The sequence below is a fragment of the Penicillium robsamsonii genome (genome assembly GCF_028829455.1).
Source record: "Penicillium robsamsonii strain IBT 29466 chromosome Unknown utg000001l_segment0_segment0, whole genome shotgun sequence".
NCBI lineage: Eukaryota > Fungi > Ascomycota > Eurotiomycetes > Eurotiales > Aspergillaceae > Penicillium > Penicillium robsamsonii.
Genome location: NW_026643219.1, coordinates 438,430 through 461,760, shown reverse-complemented (window position 1 = coordinate 461,760; position 23,331 = coordinate 438,430). Strand labels below are relative to the sequence as shown.

Sequence of the window (23,331 nt, the reverse complement as noted above, 5' to 3'; positions counted from 1 at the left end):
TTCTCCGTGAGATGAACATGTGAAACGACTGTCTATGCCATTCATGAAGATTAATTCCTTCCTTTACATCAATTTACGGTCTTTCTTTTTCTTTTTCTTCTTCCTTTCTGTTTCATCCCTCCACCTTCCTCGTCATGGCTGGTAGCAATGGTTCTCAAGGCCCTAAGGTCCAAGGTATCTCTATAGCATTTGCCGTCTTGGTCTTCGTCGTTCTGGCTCTTCGTCTCTTTTCACGCATTTTTGTCCTGGGCCAAATGGGTGTTGATGACTGTAAGTGGATTATGCTAGATCTATTTTACCAGCACTATACTGACATCTTCCAGACCTCATTATTGGCGCTTGTGTAAGAAAAGTTGACTCTACCATCAACATGTTTTATAACTAATGGAACTAGATGTTGTCGTGGTCATTTGCTGTCGTTACGCTTGTCGGTATGTTCTAGCTTGGCTTCCTATGACTCTTTGCAGAAGCTCATATCATTTAGCGGTCAAACATGGGCTTGGACAACACATTGGAGATGTCGACCCAACCGGGATGGCCGACTACGCTTTTGTAAGGCTGCGGATTCCATTCTCGTATAGATTTGCATTTCTAACGTCTTCCCAGGCCGTCTGGCTGAGCTCAATGTTCTATCTCGCAACACTTGGGTTCGTCAAAACTTCCGTCCTGTGGTTCTATACTCGCCTTGGAGATCGCTATCTCACTCGCCTATCCCGGGTCATGATGGGAGTTATCATGGCGCAAGCAACATCATTCGTTCTCGTGGCCGCATTCCAATGTCAACCTATTAGCATGGCCTGGACTGGCACCGGACCCGGAAAATGCGTCAACATCAACCTATTCTACCTATGCAACGCCGCCCTGAACATTGTCACCGACCTCTTGACTTATACCTTGCCCATCAAGGTAATCTTCAGTCTCCAGATGCCTCAGAAACAGAAGTTTATCCTGGCCTTTATCCTCTGTCTTGGTCTTTTGTAAGTATACCCTGGTGCTTCCACTTGGACGATTGCTAACACGCTCCAATCAGCGCTTGTATCTCCTCGATCATCCGAATCACCTATATCCCTACCATGCTTTCCTCGAAGGACTCCACCTACGCCATCAGCGGTGCCATGTACTGGTCGGTTATCGAAATCAACATCGGCATATTCGCTGCCTCAATTCCTTCATTCAAGGCGATTGCCTCCCGCTTCCTACCTCGCTTCATCGGCGAGTACAGCAGTGGCAAGAAATATGCCCCCTGGTCAAGCAACACCACTGGCCCGCGAGCTGGATTCGCCAAGGCCACGGATCCCAACAGCATCACTATGGATACAATCACCTGCAATGGGGATGGGACCATGGGTACCAGAATTGGCGCGACTAGCAACTCCAGCGAGGAGCGCATTATCCCCCAAGGGAAGATCTTCACTCACACAGAGATTGAAACTACCTTTGAAAGAAATGATCGTGCAAGCAGTGGTTCGTCATCTATCGAGCGGGCTCGTCAATGATATCGGGCTTATGCTAATGAACTGGCGGCTATATATGAATTTTTATGTATAATATTTGGGGCAATATATTTCGGTTTCTTATCTTGTATAACACATTCCAATGGGCGTAGAGATCATAAATCTACCTAGTTAGGTAGTGTGCAGATGGTTATGTAAGTGACTGTATAAATTGAATCACTGCTTTGTTCATGGTGGGTCTCCCCGATCCCCCTTCTGGACCTGGAAGAAACCGACATCATTCAAGGCATGCGAGTCGCTAGAACTTTGAAGTTTGACGGCACTCAAAAGCTTCCAAAGACCCCCACAAACCCATACCAACCTCCGCAACCAAGGAAGAGACCACATGGCTGCCTCTCATCCTTCAATCACACTACACGACCATCTCACCCCGTCTCACTTCCACATGCGAAAAACAGCCACCCCAACACCAATCCCAGCAAATATGCAAGCCCATCGCGTAAGGCCCCTCCGTAAATGACGATTCACAGACCTCTCGATAGCCTCCGAATCATTGATACGAGGGAATGACACACCAACAGGAGTCTCTATGCTCAGGGCTTCACACAGCGGGCCCCACCCATCCTTAACATCAAAGAAAACCAACCTATCCTCCGGTACAACCTCCTTCAACCAAGCAACATGCCTCGCATAAGTCTCCCTCCCATGCTGACCAGCAACACCACCATACAGCCTCTCCCAAAGCGCAGCCAGCAAATACCCATACGGGATAAAATGTCTCAACCCGTCCAGCGGCAGGAGAACAGCACGCGCAAACCAAACACCAGTCAAACTCTGCACGTGGAGCATACTCTTCTCCCAGGAGATGGGGTCACGGGTTGTGCAGACGACCTTGGCGTCCGGGTACAGCTCCATGAGTTCCGGGACGAGCTCGGAGCCTGGGGAATCGGTGATTGCTACGTAGCCGGCCAACCGGTGACGCAGGAGGGTGAGCATCTTTTCCCGGCTTGTGCTGTCATCTTGTTTGAGCCAGTTTTGGAGAATTGGCATCCAGTTTTTTATCTCTGTTGGTGGGCCTATCGATATTTGTGTGCCGCAGTGGTACACCGGTCCGTTCAGGAGAATTTCTAGCGCTTGGCTGAATGATGAGGTTCCTGTGCGTGGTAGCCCGGCGCCGATAACTTGTATTTGTGCGCCGGGCTGTGGGATGGAGGCTTTTTGGCCCATTTTGTCTGTATGGGGTGGTTTGTTGGGCTGGGTGGGCGTTGGCTGGTGGTTGGTTTCAGGTTGGCTGACCCTCTTTTCTTTTCTTTTTCCTCGCGACTCTAGCTATTTTGTTGATCAAAAATATTCGGGCTCATGTAGGTAACAGTTTGCATTTATGCTCGGGAAATTCACGCGATTTGGATGGCTTTATGTTTTTTTGATGGATATAAATGCCAGATAGGAGACACCGGCTGTTTGGGGATTTCCGCCCCCACTTTTGGGATCCCCCTCCCCCAGTATGATCGTGAACAAGTTGGCGATGAGTTGGCATTTTTGGATTTGCGCATGGATTTTTAGGGGAAACCAAATCAAGCATATGAAACTTGAGATGTAATACTATATGTGCTGGTGATAGCAAGGCACATAGACCAAGTACTTGCGCTGTGTAGCTATAGTATTGGTGGTAGAGCTATATAGTCGGTGGCCTGAGGCAGTAGGCAGTTGCACCGCACTACAGGAACCGAGTTGTATTCGAGTACATATGTAGTTTGCCGATGGATTGGTGGGGTCGAGTGATGTCTGCATGCACTCAAAATAGGAGTATTCAGATGAACAGAGTGGCATTGGGGTCGGAGATGTAGGGCTATTATCGGGCAAGAATATTGGAACTGTTGTTTTGGTGGTTTAACAATGTATTACAATGTATCTCTCTGTGCGTCTTGAAGACTTGGGTTGTCAACGAGATTCGCCATCAAGCACTAAAAATATCTAGACGCCTGGGTATAAGTAGGTGATATATATCCAACACATCCTCCATGTAAAAATCAAATTGTTTAGCAGGGCCTTACTTATCACCTGAAAGCTACGGAAAAGAAGAAATAGACAAGCAGGAATGACTATGGAGCTATATCTACAATATAAAAAGGTGGAATCTCAGAGGAATTCATATTTAATGGCACCAAAAAATACCTACTGGCAAGAAGCAAAAAAAGAAAAAGAAAAAGAAAAAGAAAAAAAAGATAGACATAGCATGTCCTGGTTTCGATCCAGGGTCCTATTGCGGGTTAGTTTGATGTTGTTGGGTGAAATTGTTTGCGGTGAAACGTACCTCCGGGTTATGAGCCCGGCGCTCTTCCCCTGAGCTAACATGCTGATTGGTGGAATATTTATCACTTTAGTGCAATATTACTTTCTAAAGGACAATACAAGTAGCAGTAGTAAAATAGTAGGGTGCATGCTATAAAATTACTACACGGTATACAAATTAGTACTATTTTCTAATGGTGGATTAATACTGGATGTAAGAGGAGAAAAATCTAGAGCGATTTAATAGCAAACTCTGGAGATATCGAGTGCATTAGGGCCATTATGCCTATTAAGTATGTAGACTTGGAGCAAACCGCAGAGGTCATGTGATCCCCTGGTAAGATAACTAGATGATTTTTCACCTAACGCTCTACGTATGTAGACTAACATATTTAATTTTACTTTTTTCCTTTCCGTGTTTATTCCTGGCTGGGGGTTATTATATTAATGGATGGTATCTTTTTTATAGTGTTCAAAAATATTTAAAATGGTAGTTTAGTCTAGGGTTATGTACTCACTAATGGACTGCATTTCAACATCCCAGCATGTTAGCTCAGGGGAAGAGCGCCGGGCTCATAACCCGGAGGTACGTTTCACCGCAACCGTTTCACCCAACAACATCAAACTAACTCGCAATAGGACCCTGGATCGAAACCAGGACATGCTATGTCTATCTTTTTTTTCTTGTTCTTTTTCTTTTAGTGCGAATATCCATTGTGATATAGTAGTTATAGGACCCTCCCTGCCTGAAAATCTAGTACCGCCTGCATAGTGAACTTCTGCCATACATTCTGCCACCACCATAGTAACTCTGGTTTACACAGTAAAAAATCCACCTTTTTTTATCAGAAAAACATGCTCATTTCAGCAGATTCATTGCTTCATACTGGTATACAACAGTTATTTCTGTATCAAACTGCTTCCTCAGCACCCCCAGCAATCGAGGGAAGACTGGGTGGCCTCTGTCGCTTAGGTGCTCCCGAAGTTATGTGCACCTCGACGATGCACACGAAGGGGATCCTATACGAGAAGGGTGGGATTGTTAGGAGGGGCGTAATGAACACTATATAAAAATGCTAAAGCTAACGCTAAAAATGGTTCGAGCTGCTTCTTATCGCCGTAAGCCTTAATAATATGAATATAAGGAAATTCAGAGGTGTCCTTCGAATTACAGCTATAGATTAGGTGGATTAGTCCACTTTCCTTCTACTCCTTCCGGTAGATATCTCTCGTAAACCTCCTTTGTAAGTTGAATAGCCCGTACTAAGATCCGATTGGTGAGTAAGCGGTAAAGTAGCGGGACTTGCTTTGTTAGCCTTTAAATCTCCTGGTTGTTAATTTTATGCTTGACCTTGGCGAGTTAGGGGTTTACTACGCAGTAAAAACTACAAAGTAAGACTAGTAAATCATTGTTCAATATCTATAAACTAAGTTTTGATAGCCAATGAGTATCCTCGGTGAGGGAGGTTGCGATTTCATTGAGATAAAGGTATTTCGAGATACAGACATAGAGAAAGCGCTCTAGGTAGTTGTCGAGCTATTCACTCTATATGTACTCGATTAAGGACTCGAAAAAGGCCTCGTTATACCGTTCTTCGGAATACGCCCACCGACGTTCGTATTCTATTATTATCGCGCAGATAACATGGCCTTGTTACGTGCTAGTTCATTCAACGAGGAAGAGTGCATTCTAACTACAAAAGCAAAGTTGGAGAGGAAGGAGAGAGAAGCAGGTGGTAAGTCCAGAGGATCTTATAGCAGAAGCTATCCAAGCAAACAAAATATTTCCTAATTAGGAAGTATAATATTAGCTGGATGGGAATAGGAGCAAAGCATATCACTACGTAGATCATGACATAATGGGCTGCCTTTTCAACATCCCAGCATGTTAGCTCAGGGGAAGAGCGCCGGGCTCATAACCCGGAGGTACGTTTCACCGCAAACAATTTCACCCAACAACATCAAACTAACTCGCAATAGGACCCTGGATCGAAACCAGGACATGCTATGTCTATCTTTTTTTTTTTTTCTTTTTCTTTATTACCGCGAATATTCATTCAATCCATTATTTCTTGTCCCAATAAACTCCAATAAATTGCAGGTCACTGATAGAAACCCCCTCAAAGCTCTTACCTATACACGTGCTTATCTTGACGTCGCTTGTCTCAATCAAGTCATTGTATGTTAAATCCCCGGGTTTAACTGACCTGAATCCATCAACATAGGATCATTGGGCCAACAGGGACAACATACAGGATACACTACATTAATTTTGGACGAAGAAATCAAATTTCGGCCCGCAAGGATGCTTTGGATTCTGCGCAACTATTCTGAACTCTGAAATTTCTAGTCTTGTAACATCAAGTGTACATATTTCTCCCTGAAGGCTCACTTCTTAGCCTTTTCAAAGACTTGGTAACAAACCAGCGTCTCTTGAACCCCCGACTTTCCTCTGCAGAATACCCTTCCAGAATGTCCACAAGTGAGTTCATTTTTCGTAAATTGCACTCTCCAGTCGCTTTTAGCCAGCAATGAAAACCCCCATGGCTGTCTTGTCCGCGGATAGAAACCCCCAAGCGGGTAGCAGGATCTGTTTTCAAAGCAGAAAGAGCATAAGCGTGTGGGTGTGGAGTCGGTGTCAGATGATATTGGAGAATAACTTCATCGCCGTCATGGTGATCAAGCCCAAATGCTTTTGAAACAGTGAACCTGAAACTACCAGCTCTGACCTCGGTTTGGTGGTCTCCATGATTCCCGGAATGCAATGTAACGAGAGCTTTGGCCCCTCCAAGATGCTGCTTAGCCATGCTAGCTTTCTTTTTGCCCCAGGTGTCCTGTGCAGTAAGGATACGCTCTTTGTGAAGATTCCACCAGTAACTTCTGATCCCCGGGTCAGGTGAGTTTCGTATATCGTTGAACGCATCCCTGGTTTGCTCCGCCCATGCCCGAATAACTGAATCCTCAGATGCTAGGTATTGCTGGAATGTCGATCTGCCGCCAATTGCGTCAGCGATAGCTTTGTTTTCTTGGGTATCTGTGAACCCTTGCCATAATGGCAATGCAACGTTGAGATGATTACCCGACCACACAGGGTTGTATTTTTCGGCAACCAGGAGTCTAAGTGAAGGGAAGTCAGTGTTTGGAATATGAGACACATCCACATCTCTGCCAGGTTCAGAACCAGCTGCGTTTGAGTAGAAGATGGGGCGTCGAGGGTAGCTAGAGTGACAAAAGCTGATTTTATATCCACGGCAGAGGCCCACACTGCGTAATGTAGTCCCATATTCTTCCAACGATGTTTAGGATCTTTGTGTTTCTGGATTCTCAGACACAGCACACATGCTTGTCCGACATAAAGCCAGAATCGTTTGGTGATTTCATCCTCTCTCCATAGAATGTGAAGATATACGCCGGCTTCTTCTTTTGTTTCTGGGTCTTGTCCAATTTCCAGGAGACTAGATGGATTTATTAGTAACTTGCTTCTAAAATTTCAAGGTCAAACATGCCTGATAAGATCAAATTTGCCCTGTTCACATATCTTTTTCACGGCTGGGCTTAGGCTGTCTTCGAGAATTCTAGCAATATCATACTCCTCGAGCACCGAAGAGTACCTCTCGCTCATTTCGAGGCGCACATTTGAAAGCAGATGCTCCAGGATAGAGGCCCTATCGACGGGTCCTAGATTCAGGGTCTCAATTCGATCACCAGACACCTCACTCCAGTTTCGTCGCTTGGCAGTTAGAACTTCATCGCTTGCTGATATCTCTGGCGAGCGGTCATTTCTCGATGCTGTTACCGCTTGAGCCATAACCATTGGGGCTTTGAGTGAATCCCGAGGCTTGGTGTATTCAGTCAGAACAATAATGAAGAAAGGCGTTAGAATAACACGACACATACTTCCAGCTGATTATCAGTGCGATCAAGATCATTGATTGGCATCATTTTTGTAGGACGTGAACCCCCTAGGTACCCTCCACTTTGTCCCCCATGATAGTTTCCTCTGCAGTGAATGGCAATATGACCAAACCCCCCACATCGATTGCAAAATTTGCAGAGACATTGATCGTATCCCTCCATTAGGCATTTGCAGCCTCTGTAGTCCGCAGACATTTCAAGATCTCGATGATCGCAAAGGAATAGATAACTTAGGTTACTAGAATGAGCTTGCGTGGTTCCTGTCAAGATAGGTAAAGCAAAGAAAGACCCGAGGCCTCGAAAAAGGGAAGGATGAAGGACAAGATGAATCTGTAGGTCAATAAGAGATTTGGTCAATGTTGAGGATGACCCATCAGGATCGAGAATTAATTAAAACAACAGTCAGAGATCAGGCAGTGACGGAGACTGAGGATGTCGACTTGATGGGGGAAAATGTGTTTGATACGACCAGGAAGAGCCAGGGGGTTGAGGCAGTTTGACCGGATGTCGTAGCGACAAAGGCAACAATGAGGATGTCATCAAAACAATTGCTTGAATAGGCAGTTACTCCGATCCAAATCCGAGCGAGGGCTGCAGAGTCAGAGTTGCGATGATGTCGTTGGAAGATAACAAAGACCACCCTGAAGTGTTTGATGCTGGCATAAGCGAGGGATAGTGCGAGACTATGAAATCCACTATTGGCGAGCAAAAAGGCCATAACCTGTGCAGAGACTTGACAAGATAGCAATATTGTAGTAAATTGAAGACTGCTAGGGTGCAAGCTTTAGAAGTCAACATGCTTTTTCGGGCCTGGCATATTCCCGAGACCCACATTTATCACGAATAGCTACTATAGAGTAGATCCCTAGCCTCTCCCGCGTACATGTTTTCTGTCTACATATAAGAAACAGAAGATCGACGGGCTTTTTCTTCATATCGACCTCATGTGAGGCTGCATAGCTTCATAGTTGTAACCGACCGTAATACGTATGTGTGTGGAGTGATATGGACGCCTGTGTCGTCCGATCGAAATCTGTAGGCGTCGAGTACACAGGTGGCATGGTGTTACTTTGAACTCTGGAAGAATTGGCAGATTGAGAATCGATAATACCTTGGTATTGGTATTCTGTGTGGCTGGTGTGCGATTAATCTTTTTTTTTTTTCTAAAATTGCCCGGAGTATAGAATGTCTAATGGTATACCGTATATACCGCATCACGTGTACATCTAGTATGGCACTCACGCAAGGGACGAAGTATCGGGAACCGGAAATAGTAAAAAGAGCCAATCAACAGAAAACACCTCATCACACCAAGAGTAGGTAGAATACAACAATCAGGGACTTGGGCAAATGACAAGTTCATCCCAGTCACATCCACATTTCTTCCATCTCCCCACCTTCCGACTTCCCCCCACTCCAATATTGATCCACAGTAAGCCACTGGTCCGCGTATATGTCTATCATTTATTGTCTATCACTTTAATATAAACATGTATACGGTGGCTTACTTGTATGACATATAGGGTATTAGATTATCCACTATATATCAAATAAGAATTGAAATACATAAACTCGAATATGATCTGATTGTTGATGATCACAGATACGTACCCGGTCAAAGATAGGAAACTGGGGGGGGGGGGGGGGGGGGTACAAACCGTACACGCAAATAAGCAATTCCATACCTGGACAAAGACATGGACAAAACCTTGTGATCCGAGTTAGGATCCTGCTATATTGTATATTACGTCGACACCCTAAATCCAAAACCAGATTCCCACATTCCACCCAAACAATCCCAGTACCGAGTACCGGGATGGTATATAGCTTATTGGGCCAGAGTTTGGGTGAGCCAAGGCTTTCTTGGATGGAGTGTCTACGCAATCATGGTATCATACCTATATCGGGGCATGGAATTCTTGCAATGTATATAGATATTAACAGGTAATTGGGATAACGGGGTACAATGTATGGTCAGCACGAATCGGGACTCGCCCGTGGATGTTAATTAGTTTATTGCAATTTGCAATATACAATAACCCTGAACGTGGTGCATACTGGAGCATTTTTGTCCACTAATGAGTCGACGATGTACATTGTACACGATGTACTTATGATATTGCTATATATTCTATAGATCTGCGTTGAGCAGCTAAGATGGCTGACCTAAGTGGGTAAACACCCATGCAAGTGTGGATGCGAGGGACTCAAGTGTATCCCTCGACCCTTGATTGTTTCAAAAGAGGAGGGGTATGTTTCACCGTTTCCAGATTTATAGTGGAGTGTGGAGAGAGATTGATTATTTCCATTCATGTCATTTCCAAAAGCTAATATACATTTTTTTGGAGGAATGTACTATAGTACAAGAGGGGACACACTGTACTGGGGGTCAAAAATGCAGCAACACCATGTACAACAGAAATGTACAACACCGAAACTGTTTGTTTCCCGGGGCCAAAGCCATTAGACAAAAAAAAAACACACCAGCCATGCTAAAAGGGCGTTCGCATGTAAAATCAAATCATCAACGTAAAATCGTACACATAAATAATAAAATCGGAATCCGAATAGTGATACAGAGAGTTCATGAGGATTAAAGGAGCCATGTCGTCATGATGACGAAGCCCCGGATTTTTGGTGGGGTCTAAGTGGATCCACCTATGACGTTCGGTATGCCGATCCGGTGGACTGATGACGTCAAAGGCGCTCTCAGTCTCTCCTCCTGCGCTGCTTGCCTGGCCAGTCGATTTCGGGATGAACCACTCGCATGTCTGTAATTAATGTAATTAGTGTATGATCAACTTAAGGGGTAAAGGGGGGGGGAACTTACGTCTTGTCAGAGCATCGTTTCGGCTGAAGGTCTTGTCCTCGTTGCAGATGTGACAACGCACCTTCTGTTTCCCGGCGGTGTGAATAGTATGCTCGTGTCGCGTAAGATCGTAAGGCCGGGAGAAGATGGAATTGCATGCTTTGCCTGTAGACGGGTTGATGCGTTCGCACTTGTGCGGGCCAGCCTGGGAGTTGCGGAGCGAAGTGTCGCGGCTGACAAGGTGGCCGCCCGGGGTTGTTTGCCGGTGGGCCTCGCGCTTGTGTCGCTGGAGTCTGGAGGGGGAGTCGAAACGTTGCGAGCAGTTGTGGTAGGTGCAAGTGTAGGTGCCCGCATCCGAAGATGTGTTGGCGGGACGGGGAATACCCTCTGTAATTGGCATGTTCATTTGACTTGGAGGCGAGCTCTCGGTCGATTCCACTGCTGGAAGTGAAGGGAATTCGGTACTCTGCTGCAAGAGATTGCTCTGACGACGATGCATCTGGGGTTCAGAGAATGCAAACTGTGGCTGGGCCATGCTGGGAGCCGTATATTGAGGGAATGCTTCCATCGGTCGCATTGAGCCATTATCGCGTCGCAATCCAAGAGCATCACCCAGATTGAAATCACCCTGACCGGGAGGGAACAAAGGTATAGTATCATCGCCATCTTGGAAATCCAAGACTGCATCCTTAGGGGACATAGTCTTGATGTCTCCAGTGTTGGCGGTCTGGTCCATGTTCATTCCGTTCATGCCGTTCAGAGCGTTCTGTCCCATGGGGATGCTGGTAGCCATCTGAGGCTGCTGGAGAGCGTTGTTGTTCATGTCACCGGCGAATGGGGAAGAGGGACGGAAAGGTGAACGATCCCGTCTGCTAGAAGGCGATTGTGAACGAGCAGACATGTGTCCCTGGTTGGCAGCTTGGAGACGATCGGCAATAAAATTGCGCGGGTTAAGGTGGTTCTGTCCCATCGGCTTGGACACCTGGGGCGCTGCCATGATGGCGGGGTTATATAATTCGTCTTGGTATATATCGGAAATGGTTCTGTTCAGCTTGGGAACTCCAATTGACATGGCATTATTGGCACCGTTATATTCTGGAGGTGCGTCGAAACGTAAGTATTGGTCCATTCCCCAATCAATGTCAGGAATTCCATTCTCACCATTGGTCATCGACTTGGATGCGTCGTCGAGTTCGTCGAGGGTAGTCTGTGGGGTCACCGGCGAGTTATGGCTCATTGTTGACACCGACGGAGCCAGTGAGTAGTCATTCTGCATTTGTTGCGGAGGTGACAACTTCTGCTGGTCCATAATTGCCTTTCTCATAGCAGACTCGGCCTCGGCGTTGTGACCATCTTGGGACGAGGGATCGAAATGTTGGAAGGGAGTCGCAAGGAATGAGTTCTGGAGGGGAGTTTGCACCGGGCTGGGGAGTGGCTTGTTGGAGCTGTTGGAGCGGCGGTGGTAGTTGTTGGCTGGCACCCCCGAGGGGAGTGAGCGCGAGGATGCGGAGGGCGAAGATCTCTTTTGCACACCGGGGTATGGGATACGCGCAGGGCTCAACAACTGCAAGTTGCTTTCCCAACCCTGATTACTGGCGAGAGGCTGCTGTACCAACATGGGCGTATAATATTGCTGAGGATATTGAGACACGTAGTGAGAAGGCGAATTAGAACCCTGGATGTCGTACGACGGGTTATATGAAGACGCTGGGGTCATCGAAGGAGCCCCGAAAGACTGAGAGTCAGACGTCTGCGGGTAAGAAGTCGAGAAGGTCGGAGAGGAGAAAGTAGGTGAGGAAGGTGTAGAAGACGGCGGGGAGAGCTGTACACTGGGGTGGCACTGGAAAGGTGATTGCAAGCGAGATTGAGCGTAGTGAAAGGCGTTCTCGGGATAAAAATCAGGTGGGTACTGGTCGTCTTGTATGATGATGTCCTCTGAGTTGTATGGATCGGTGATGAGACCCTTACGTGGGTACATAAGCATTATGTTATCACGGTTTGGGGACGTCAGAAAGTGGGTAGTGTTCGCCACCGAGGAAAGGCGGGCTTTATAGAACCCGACGGCACAAGATCCGATTAAGATTTCCTGAGCAATTGTGGCCGTGCTCTTGGGGAAGTCTGGAAACGTCGGGAGGCTGATCGAATGGAAATATCAAAGGGCTGGAACTTTAATAGAGTTGACTATGGTTGATGTGAGTTTGGTACTGGATAATGACTCGACCGGAGAAAAGTAAATCTTACTCGATATGATGATCTCAAGAGTCAGAGTTGTGGTGGGTACGAGCAATGAAGTTGAAAGAGGGAGAAGTGAGTTAATAAAGAAGAGTCCACGACTCTGTACTATATGACCTCACTTGGAGATGTCGGTCTTCCCCGAACAATAATCTTACCGTATTGTGCATATTAGCGGTATTTATCAAAATAATTATTTTTAAATGTTATCGATTTCAAGGCTAGTCCGAATCGGGACTGAATTCGTATCACAATAATACGCTTTTTTTTTTTACAGTCCCACTGATCTGATCTGGGGATCTTCGTTGACTCTTTCCCTTGTGAAGTTGTGGCTTACAGGATGTACACAAAAGCCACACGGATCCACTACATAATGTCTATATTCTACGTTTGGGCGTCAATGGTTGTTACTTGTTAGTCATATTAAATATAATTTTGGACGGAATGATTCAGCCAAGGGTTACATATCGCTTAGAGAGAAAGAGAAAAAAAGAAAAACTTCTGCTGTAGTCTAGGACTAGCTCCGATTTGCACTCGGGTGACCAGGGCCAAAATTAGGAAAATGGGGGTGGAGATGCCGAGGAGAAACCCTTAGGGCTGAGCCACACCTTAGCTTTGTTTTACCCATCTCGCATAAATTTTGGTTGGGAATTGACACTTCGGCCTAATCTACTATTTCCGGTGAGTCAGAACTCGTTAGAATGCCCAGGAATATGAAATGGAAATCCGGAGAGTTGTTCAGCCGAAAGATATTATTATTCGTCCAAGTAAACATACTCCCAAGGATTCTTTGTTGACACTAGCCACATCGAGCGCCATGTGGCTGGTGTCCAGTGGTTCGAATCGGCCGTCCCAACGGTGTAGCATTCCTGCATAACACCTGGGGAAACCTTACGGTGCACATTCTTCTTTGTCGGGCTCCCATTATTTCACTCGAATACTTTAGGATTGTGGCTGTGAAGCACTTGTCTCTCAACTGTCTTCCGATTGTCTTGGGATGTCTCCCCACTACGCGCCAATCGGCGGGTTCCACTCTAGTTCAACAGACGCGATAGTCAGCTGACCATTCACACAATGGCATGATAAGCTAAAGTTGGACACGGGTCCATGGATCTTGTTTGTCTATGGAAACTTGATGACCAGCTGACCCCGGATCTTAAGTCACCACATGTTTTGTTTTGTTTTTTTGTTTTTTGTTTTTTTATCTTAAGCGAGGTGCCATCGTGTACGGAGTATACTTCCCATGCCTTACACCTGTACTTAGTTCTGCCTTCGGCCATAGGCTCGGCGGGAAATGCCCTACACAAGAATTTCATGCGCAAGGCGCTAAGATCATGGTCACATGGTCTGTGGGCTGATTGCCTTAATTTTCTGGTCTACATTGCTCGATGATTCGATGACTCGATCACATGTGAATCGTATGTTTCTCTCTTTGACTCAGAAAGTCAGAATAACATTCAGTATCGAACTAGAGTATTGGTTTTGATTTTGGTATTATCATATTTCCTGGCGCTCGGATCGCTGTAGATTAATTTTTTAGCGGCTTTGTAGCACGCGGAAGACCTTGAGTAGCGTGGTAAGAATGCCATGTACTGCGGATTACATTTGAAATTTTCTGTTTTAGCGTTATCATCCTTCAACCGTGCATATGCATATGGCTTGGACACTAAAATCCCAGAGTATCAGATCGCAGATCAAGGGCCCTCCAAACCGAGCATCGGCAAACCCCGTTCTTAGAGCTTGGGCACCAAAACAGAAGGCAGCAATAATACAATACTCCAGATGCCATGTGACCTAGGATCTCCCTTTCAAATCCACTAGCGCAAATGTAAATCCGACCGGTATGTTCTCGGGCCTAAGAGATTTTCTCGGTCTGGACACACCGAAACGGGTCCGGGGTCTGCCGTGTCTGCCGAACAGTCTAGCCCTTCACCTAATCTTCCCTTTTTTCCGCGGACAGCGGGATCTTGGCGAATTCCTCGAGGCACACCAAAACGTGGCCTACAGAGTCCGGGGAAGTGGCAAACCAGCCTCAGCTGATCCAAGTATCCAGATCCAATGGCCCACTCAGATATAGTGGGATTATAGTGGGAATGTGTAGATCTAAGGGGGGGTTTTTTTTTAGCAGTGATCTGAAGGACGGATTCGCGTACCGAAGGCATCCTTGTTTGCAAGGTACATAATCTCCTTCTCAATTGGGCATCAAATCCTGCCATTACCCAAGAGAGGGCCCCTGCATAACTCAGAAGATCACGGAGAAAAAATTTTCACCGGCATGCGATCCCGACCAAAAAAAAAATATGTCAGCACTCTAAACGAGTTTCTCAGCGATGAGTCTGCGAGATTGTCATGCAGGTTCATATTTAGTAGCAATCTAATGCAGTGAAAAGTTTTTCAATGTAAATGATTGGTCGTAAGAGGTAGGGGTGCACAGCCACATCTCGGTTCTACCGGTACGCCGTTCGAGTTGCCGGTTTGCCCTGTTACCATACGGCACTTGCAGCAGCCACGGCCTGCAGGTAATCGTATTCGGTATTTCTGGTATGTTCCAGAAGGATTTTCTGTGGCTTGTGCATGCCACTAGTGCTGTATTTAGTAAAGCGTGGCTGTTTTCGTTCTTCTGGAAGCTTTCTATTTTCGTCCCGGAATGCCGGCATCCGGGCATCGCCGACATTGGAGGACTGTGCTCCTGTTTTCGGATTCGTATTCAGACAAGTTTTGCTTCGTCTTTTTCTCGCTTTTTTTTCGCACTGAATATCCGATTGTGGCTGATTATTGATTATCCCGATGTCATTTAGGGGTCATCAATCCTGACCAATGCAATACTGACTAATTGTTCTGACTCACCTCTGGGCAATTTCAAAAGAATGTCACGTGTGCTTTAGATCCTAGCCGCGTATACTTACAAATTCCGCTTCGTCATCTTGAGTCAGAAAGTCTTAGAAACGAGGCTTCAAGGAGCTTTGTTGGGGAAAGAGTTGTGGCTATGCAGCTCATGCCAGCAAGGGATGGCAAATGTCTTACTTGGTTGCCTATGTGCACGTTATTCTAGAATTTTAGAAGCTAGCCACGATCTATCCCTGCATTCCGGAATGCCACATGTCTCTGATATTACGATGTACACCTGTAATTACATATGTATGTCTGATGGTATCTGATACTTACACCGTATATAATTGGAAACTAGAAGCCCATCAATGACCAAGCACACCATGGCCAAGCACACCATGACCCAGCCTCCAGGTCAGTTGCTTGTGATAGTCCTTTTAACAGACCCTTGAAATATCCTAGACAACCGACCCAGGGGGTTAGATAGGAGCCCAACTGCTAGGTCCTTAACAATATACAGTGAAAGGCCAGTACCTACAGGTAGATATAGAGTCGTTTTCGTACCATGTTTATTGGTGACACAAGAATGTATAGTTACATTGACATTCTCTGAACCACAGGCAATAGAAATATGCAACAGTGTTAATCTAGATACCATATATCGCAATTAGCCTATAGGTTGGTGTAGGATACCGTCCCGAGAACGAGGCAACAAGCTACAAGGCACCGGTATTTCCTGAACAGGAAAGAGAAGGTAAATACTGGGCATTGTGGCGTCCAGTCGATACAGGTTTGGTCCCTGATGGCGACGGCTTATAGTATAGGGTATTGTATCAATTTACCACATAAGTAACTTTACAAGGTAATAGAGATGACCAACAACTGCCTATCCGATGGTAATGATATAGCCCTTCATATAGAACCTATCATATCCAAGGCAATTTCTCTGTAAAATAGACCCCCACTGTTACCAGCCAGATCTTTTTAGGAAAAAGAGTGCATTTCAACTAGAATTCTAAACATGAGAAAAGGAAAGAAAGAGAGAGAAGGACCTGCGAGACTGAGAGAGCTATTATCTCTCTCTCTGAATGCAAACACTGCAAACACCAGCCTTCTCGCTTAGTCATCTCACTTCAACAAACACCTAGGCGGCGACGCATGGCAGAATCCTTTCTACCAAAAAGATCCCTACACATCTGGATCGTCACACCCACAAATCAACAATTTTGCACAGATTCCATAATATATACCCAGCTATTTGATTAAGACCTTGAGCTGATCAGGAGAGTGGACTCGTGAGTTGGAGCTTTGGTGTACAATCTAATAGGAGTGTTGCTACATTACTGTTGCTTTGTCTCCCTTGGCGAATGTACCCAAATATCAAGCCAATATTCAACATCCCAGCATGTTAGCTCAGGGGAAGAGCGCCGGGCTCATAACCCGGAGGTACGTTTCACCGCCAACAATTCCACCCAACAACATCAAACTAACCCGCAATAGGACCCTGGATCGAAACCAGGACATGCTATGTCTATCTTTTTTTCTTTTTCCTTTCCTTTTTCCTCTTCTTACTACAATAAATTCTTTACTCTTTGCACGCATGCTACTTTTGAAATATTGCGCCATAGCCTTTGGTCGCCATATAGAGGTATTTCAATGACGGCGGGTACTAGATTATTATTAGTAGGATAGGCTTTGCGTCTGTGAGTGAGTTAGACGCCTAGTGCGACTATTAGGCTACATCACTACATCAGCGAGAGAACCATTGTGACGCTAGGTACTCCGTGTAGAGACCATTTACAGGGTATGTGGCTATTCTTTGTGACGTGGTGGGGGAGTCGCCATGGCCTATCAACATGTATGGTGAACAACGAGGCCTGCATGTCCGTATCGAGGACTTACGATTTTGATCCACCTTAGTGGGAGAAACAGGAGCACATACTCTGTACATGTAGTTCCGTGGGTCGTTGGCGCCTCTTGCGCCATAAAAGAAGAGACCTCGAGATGCATAGTGCAATGTGAGTGGATGTAATTGAAGAAGCTGGGACTATGGAATCTCAATAATTGCTGCATTTGTGTACCATATTATGTTGGGATGAGATGTCGTGGAATTCAATTCTGTCAATTCTGGTCTGTTATGGGGCATGGATTGTAGTGGAGTGGCCAGTGTCTGTATATTCACAGATATAATTCACTTGGTTTGAGCTACTACTATCCCTTATCGGTTTTTTTCATTCCGTTATCCATAGGTGCATTCCCAAACCAGTCTCCAGCGTGTTGACCTACTGTCCTTCGACTGTTTGTAGTGTCGCTTTTGGCCGATTTTCTCGCCGTATCGCATAGTTCGTCCACTGGTTCGCAATGATCAAGACTCATTTCTGGGGGCATTTGGGGCTATCTGTAGAGAGGATTCGGCAATAATCGGCTGGGTGGACTGGCAGATGTCTCGCGGGTTGGTTGGTAAGGTCATGACAGGGTCGACATTTGGTCTGCCAGGATTCAGATTTGTGTGCCTTCCATTGTTGTTTGTGCTGTGTGTTGATCGAAGCATTTGGGGCAGCCAGGCTTGACTTCAATAATCTCACTCGTCGTCTTGCTGTGGTCAGAATGATACCTCTGGTGCCCTATCCCAGACTTGCCCAGATCTGCCTATAGGTGCCATAATTTCTTTTTCTTTTCCCTTGTCTATTTGCTGTCTTCGGTCTAGTGGTGGTGTAAGCATGGTCATGCTAGTAGATAGTTGTTGTAGTGGTAGTCTGGGGTGTAGGGACTAACAGGTTGGTTCCCACGTGGGTGATCTGTTCATGAATCTGTGTAACATCAGATTCAACTGCCTTGTCTGCGAGTTTATTGCATGGTGATGTGGAATAAGTCAATTCCTTGTGTCAATTCTAGCTTGTGTCGATTCAACATTCTGGTGTATTTCTTCACGGCTAGTAGTCTTCGTTCCAGTCTGTCCTGCACATTTCATAGCTTTGCCAGTTGGATACCGTCCTTTCTATAATTACCACGGCCGAGTCAGACGCATATTGTGGGGTAGATCTCACCAAGCTCTCTGGGAAAGCCGAGGGTGCCACTTGCGCTGTTTTCAGCTCCTTGGAATTATCCATGGGTATTTTAATAACCATGTCTCGCAGACCTTGATCATCCTTTGAAGGCTCCTTCATCCCCTCAATTAATATTCGGCCTGTGGGAGTGTACATCAATATGTGTACCAATATAAGATCAACCCTATTCGCCGGATCTTCAACTGGTTCACTGGGGGTCTGCGTGGTGTCCGTGTCCGTGTCCGATGTGTAGTTGTCTAGCCGAGTGAGGACGTCTGTTTCTAGACAGTGAAGTGGCACCTTGTAGTCTAGGTGATAGAGATGCTCAGTCATCCCTTTGATGGAAGTGGCTCTTCTTATAATGTGACCCTGTTTGTGGATGATTCCTTGGTCGAGTCAGGAAACATGCAACAATCCATGCTGTATTGTTCTGCCCCTTTGATATCTCACCTGCGGCCCATTGTCACATGTTTTTGGCAAAGAAGGCTGATCGTGGGCGGACTGTGCATTTGTGCACAGCGTATTTATCATCTTCGCACACGGTAGTCAGGTCACTGTATCTGGGGTCGAGGTGGACGCTGTTGTATTGTTGGTGGTTTTTCCGGTCTCTGCAGACGGATCGGGTACCTTGATATGGCGTGGAGGAGTCCATTGGTGGTGTTTTTATCTTAGTCCTCTTCCTCCTTGGCTGCACGTTCCGGTTGTCGGATTCTCGGGACGGATAGCTTCTTCTTCTTCTCCATGTTGACAAGATACGAGAGGGTGGTGAGCCCTGTGTGGGAGGTTCAGACTCACTCGTGGGCTTGAGTTATTGATAAATCTGTCTGCAGGGTGATGAATAGAGGGAAAATTGAAGAGTAGGTTGAAGGGGGTGTTTGTCTACATCCTTCCGTGTGTGACAGCAATCGCGCGGATTGGTGTTTGCTCTGCCTGCTTGGTCTGTATTTCTGCCCTACAAATCGCGCCTTCCTTTCGATTTGGTATGCATAGACAGTCAGTTGCCGGTTTTCTTTTCTCTATATCTCTTTGTATCTCTGTGTGGGGAAATTGGGGAGGGGACTGGCGGTTTAATTCCTCTTGGCGTTCCAGCTTCCTTACTATACATGATGCCAAGGAAAGTTGAACTTCCGTTTTAGGGGGTTCAACTTCGACTTATATTGTTTTGCTCGCCATGCCACGATGGTGGTCTACATGGGTTCAATGTGAAAATTTGGGCAATCATTAACATGTCTATTCTATTTGCATGCAATTTTTATGGGGCTAATGCTTTTTAATGTGTTGCTTGAGAGTTCAGTTTGATATTGGCTCTAATATATATATATAGATATAGATATCTGTAATACTACAACTCCATATACTCATAGGATAACCTCTAACACCAGATTACACCAAATAAGTATGGTCCACAAGTAATCATTAAAGTTGACTAGACATACAAATCAAATGCAAAATACTAAAAAACATGAAGTTGGGATGTATAGACATGCGTACATGGTAATCCATGCACATCATCAAAGTACGAGAAAAAGAACAGCGATAGCACGCATAGGGTAAATAAACATTCCTAGTCGGTCATAAAAATTAGGTGTACCTGGTCAGTAAGACAGAGATCTAAACAAATTCCATAACCCTGGAATAGTTACATGGGGGGATTGATGTTGAACGCTGGAAGAGGTGCCTCAGGCAGTCAAAACAACGCGTCAAGCAACTCCAAGCCATGAAGACCTCGACTACACATGGACAAACATCCAAACGACGGAGCCCCAACCACCAAGAAGAGGGTACCAAGTACCATAACACAAGCCAAGCAAACAAACTCGTTGAGAAACAAGACATCTACTACACAAACATATTACCTGCAATCCAAAAGAGTCGAAATTATTTCAAGTTTTGATTGTATTCGTATCGGATCGCACTTGAGTGCTTGATCCCACCATGCCCATGGTGCCAGCCGTAATGTAAAGAGGCTGCTATGATACAGAAAAGCTCAGAAGCGAACACTATGGACGCGCAATAGTGGTAATCGAGTGTTATGAAAAGCAAAACCCAGAGACCCATGATGATTGTAGTAAAATAAATCAGAGAACACCCCAACGTCCCATCGTACCGTGAACCAGCCCGGAAAAGAAAAGCACAAATAATTTAGCCACCGAAACCGTAGAGGGTACCTGGAAAAGAAGGTTAGACGCGTTTTGGAATCGGAAGACACGTGGAAAACTTACGGCCCTGGCGCTTGAGAGCGTAGACAACGTCAAGAGAAGTGACAGTCTTGCGCTTGGCGTGCTCAGTGTAGGTAACAGCATCACGGATGACACCCTCGAGGAAGGTCTTGAGGACACCACGGGTCTCCTCGTAGATCATAGCGGAGATACGCTTGACACCACCACGACGTGCGAGACGACGGATAGCGGGCTTGGTGATTCCCTGAATGTTGTCACGCAAAATCTTGCGGTGACGCTTGGCACCACCTTTGCCGAGACCCTTTCCACCCTTGCCGCCTGAATTGAGACGCGTTAGAACGCGTTTATTAAAGTAGAAGTGTGGGGTAGTAACTTACGGCCAGACATATTGAATATGGATTAAAAGAAAAAGGGGTTGTAGAAGTGGGATGAAGAGGAGTTGGTAGTTGAGAGATTACCGGTGGAATTGATGGAAAAAGAGGGAAAGGAAACAGAAGTGGACAGAGGATATTTGTATGATACGGGAATCAGCGAGGATTGGGAAATCACGCGCTAGGGATGGCGTCCGCCAATGAGAGGGCAGGATCACAGACCAACCTTGATCTACCGGGAGACCCCAGAGTCGGAACGCCAACTTTGGCGTGGTCCATCTTTGATCCTCCTATAATCCGCCACCAACAATGTAAATCTACAATTAAAATAGTATAATTATACATTCCAAAGAGTGGTGAATACATCAGAATGCCTTAACTATTCATTCAAGGGTGGTTGGGTGCAAGATCAAGAATTCAAGGGTTGGACATTCTATACTCCCTGATCCTGGGCTCTCATTGGTCTAGAACTCGCTTAGTTGGCAGTACCAGCACTTTGATCTAGCTTGACCAATCAGAACTCACCGCAAATCAGTCTCTGGGCTACACGCTACGCAGTCCCCAGTCATACGCACTGGATTTCCTGACTGATCCTGATCGGCTCACTCCCCCCTGATTCGTGGTTCCCCTTCCAGATCAATTCCCCCCTCCCGTCTCCTACAAATACTCTTCCCCCACCCTCCTCTCTCTTCCCTTTTACATCCATCCAACTCTTTCATCAACAAAACAACCTTTTACATCAAGTCTATCATCAAAGATGGCTCGTACCAAGCAGACTGCCCGTAAGTATTTATTATATATTTAATATTTCACCCTTCTCCCACGTCGTCGACGCCTGATTAGTCAGGCTTCCGCGCCGAAGGATCTGGTGACGCGTTCACGCGGTCAGAAACATCTTACTAACTGTCGCAAATAGGTAAGTCCACTGGTGGCAAGGCTCCCCGTAAGCAGCTCGCTTCCAAGGCCGCCCGCAAGGCCGCCCCCTCTACCGGAGGTGTCAAGAAGCCCCACCGCTACAAGCCCGGTAAGTTCCATCTCATGCCGCACATGGCATACATCACACATCCTTTGGAACATCTTCTAACATTCCATCTCCAGGTACCGTCGCTCTCCGTGAGATCCGTCGCTACCAGAAGTCCACTGAGCTTCTGATCCGCAAGCTCCCCTTCCAGCGTCTGGTCCGTGAGATCGCCCAGGACTTCAAGTCCGATCTCCGCTTCCAGTCCTCCGCCATCGGTGCTCTCCAGGAGTCCGTTGAGGCCTACCTCGTCTCTCTTTTCGAGGACACCAACCTGTGCGCCATCCACGCCAAGCGTGTCACCATCCAGTCCAAGGACATCCAGTTGGCCCGCCGTCTCCGTGGCGAGCGCTCGTAATTTTTCATTTTCAACGAGCTGGGTTTCTGAAAGGCGATCATGGGGTTTGTTTTTATCTTTTTATCATGACTACTGGCGATACATGATGGGTTTGCTTTCAAATATCAATGGGTTTCGGCACCGGGTTGCTTCGCAATTTTGCTTTTTTATCGATGCTACAGCTAGCCATCGATTGATGGATCAGTCATGGGCATGTACATTATGGGCCTCCCTTTAACATGATGCCTTAGCGCGCATCATCTCATGACAGGACGCTTTAATGCTGTCTTCTATGATTCAAAATTCCCTTCTTCCTTCCGTAAACAGTAAACTAATTACCCGTAACCGGCGTATCTCCGTATCTATTGGTCTGCTCAGCCTTTCGACGCGACAGGTGCTTCCGTCTTTGTTTGGGTTCTCTTTTGAGTTGTCTCGCGTCAGACGAAACTCGGTCGCAAGATGCCCTTTCACCCAACCCAAACCGGTGACCCCTCTGTACCAATGCCAAACAACACTATCCAAAACGAGAAGGTAATTATCTGACCACCAGCAATAATAAACCACTTCATCTCTAGACATGATTTCCCCCAAGTCAACATGAAATTAAGTGAAGCTATCGTACCTCGAATCTTCTCGGAAGGTAGCCTCTCATTGCGCAACAAAGAGATATAAGTAGTTACGAGACTTCTATAATTATATAACGGACGTCAACTCTTCAGATTGGAAAGGAGAAAACAGCAAAATGCACATGGGCAATCTGCTTGTACTACTTTAGGACTTAACTACGTATGTAACTTGGCTGAGACGCAACTATGACTTCACATTGACTTAACGCTGATCCAACAAT

General features: G+C 46.1%; 8 protein-coding genes across 8 annotated transcripts; 3 read left to right on the top strand and 5 right to left on the bottom strand.

Moving 5' to 3' along the window:
* Positions 1-134: 134 nt before the first annotated feature.
* On the top strand, positions 135-1,496 carry N7447_000193 (putative integral membrane protein Pth11-like; the record flags this gene model as incomplete). Its single annotated transcript, XM_057224469.1, has 6 exons — positions 135-270; positions 324-343; positions 395-431; positions 485-552; positions 607-977; positions 1,031-1,496. 6 exons carry the CDS (start codon positions 135-137, stop codon positions 1,494-1,496), a joined length of 1,098 nt encoding a protein of 365 aa, XP_057088485.1.
* Positions 1,497-1,889: 393 nt separating this feature from the next.
* N7447_000192 (sulfotransferase family protein) lies at positions 1,890-2,681 on the bottom strand (the record flags this gene model as incomplete). The annotated part of the gene is made up of 1 exon (XM_057224468.1): positions 1,890-2,681. The coding sequence occupies one exon, from the start codon at positions 2,679-2,681 to the stop codon at positions 1,890-1,892; it is 792 nt and encodes a 263-aa protein (XP_057088484.1).
* A 3,425-nt stretch (positions 2,682-6,106) lies between these two features.
* N7447_000191 (uncharacterized protein) lies at positions 6,107-7,688 on the bottom strand (the record flags this gene model as incomplete). The annotated part of the gene is made up of 4 exons (XM_057224467.1): positions 6,107-6,863; positions 6,902-7,221; positions 7,249-7,584; positions 7,644-7,688. 4 exons carry the CDS (start codon positions 7,686-7,688, stop codon positions 6,107-6,109), a joined length of 1,458 nt encoding a protein of 485 aa, XP_057088483.1.
* A 2,682-nt stretch (positions 7,689-10,370) lies between these two features.
* N7447_000190 (stress-regulated transcription factor RPN4) lies at positions 10,371-12,454 on the bottom strand (the record flags this gene model as incomplete). The annotated part of the gene is made up of 2 exons (XM_057224466.1): positions 10,371-10,432; positions 10,492-12,454. 2 exons carry the CDS (start codon positions 12,452-12,454, stop codon positions 10,371-10,373), a joined length of 2,025 nt encoding a protein of 674 aa, XP_057088482.1.
* Positions 12,455-15,914: 3,460 nt separating this feature from the next.
* On the top strand, positions 15,915-16,350 carry N7447_000189 (uncharacterized protein; the record flags this gene model as incomplete). The annotated part of the gene is made up of 3 exons (XM_057224465.1): positions 15,915-15,945; positions 16,052-16,071; positions 16,210-16,350. 3 exons carry the CDS (start codon positions 15,915-15,917, stop codon positions 16,348-16,350), a joined length of 192 nt encoding a protein of 63 aa, XP_057088481.1.
* A 2,114-nt stretch (positions 16,351-18,464) lies between these two features.
* N7447_000188 (uncharacterized protein) lies at positions 18,465-19,230 on the bottom strand (the record flags this gene model as incomplete). The annotated part of the gene is made up of 2 exons (XM_057224464.1): positions 18,465-18,933; positions 19,046-19,230. The coding sequence occupies 2 exons, from the start codon at positions 19,228-19,230 to the stop codon at positions 18,465-18,467; spliced, it is 654 nt and encodes a 217-aa protein (XP_057088480.1).
* A 1,490-nt stretch (positions 19,231-20,720) lies between these two features.
* N7447_000187 (histone H4) lies at positions 20,721-21,145 on the bottom strand (the record flags this gene model as incomplete). Its single annotated transcript, XM_057224463.1, has 3 exons — positions 20,721-20,746; positions 20,801-21,076; positions 21,136-21,145. 3 exons carry the CDS (start codon positions 21,143-21,145, stop codon positions 20,721-20,723), a joined length of 312 nt encoding a protein of 103 aa, XP_057088479.1.
* Positions 21,146-21,886: 741 nt separating this feature from the next.
* hhtA (histone H3) lies at positions 21,887-22,505 on the top strand (the record flags this gene model as incomplete). Its single annotated transcript, XM_057224462.1, has 3 exons — positions 21,887-21,911; positions 22,046-22,153; positions 22,228-22,505. 3 exons carry the CDS (start codon positions 21,887-21,889, stop codon positions 22,503-22,505), a joined length of 411 nt encoding a protein of 136 aa, XP_057088478.1.
* Positions 22,506-23,331: the final 826 nt, after the last annotated feature.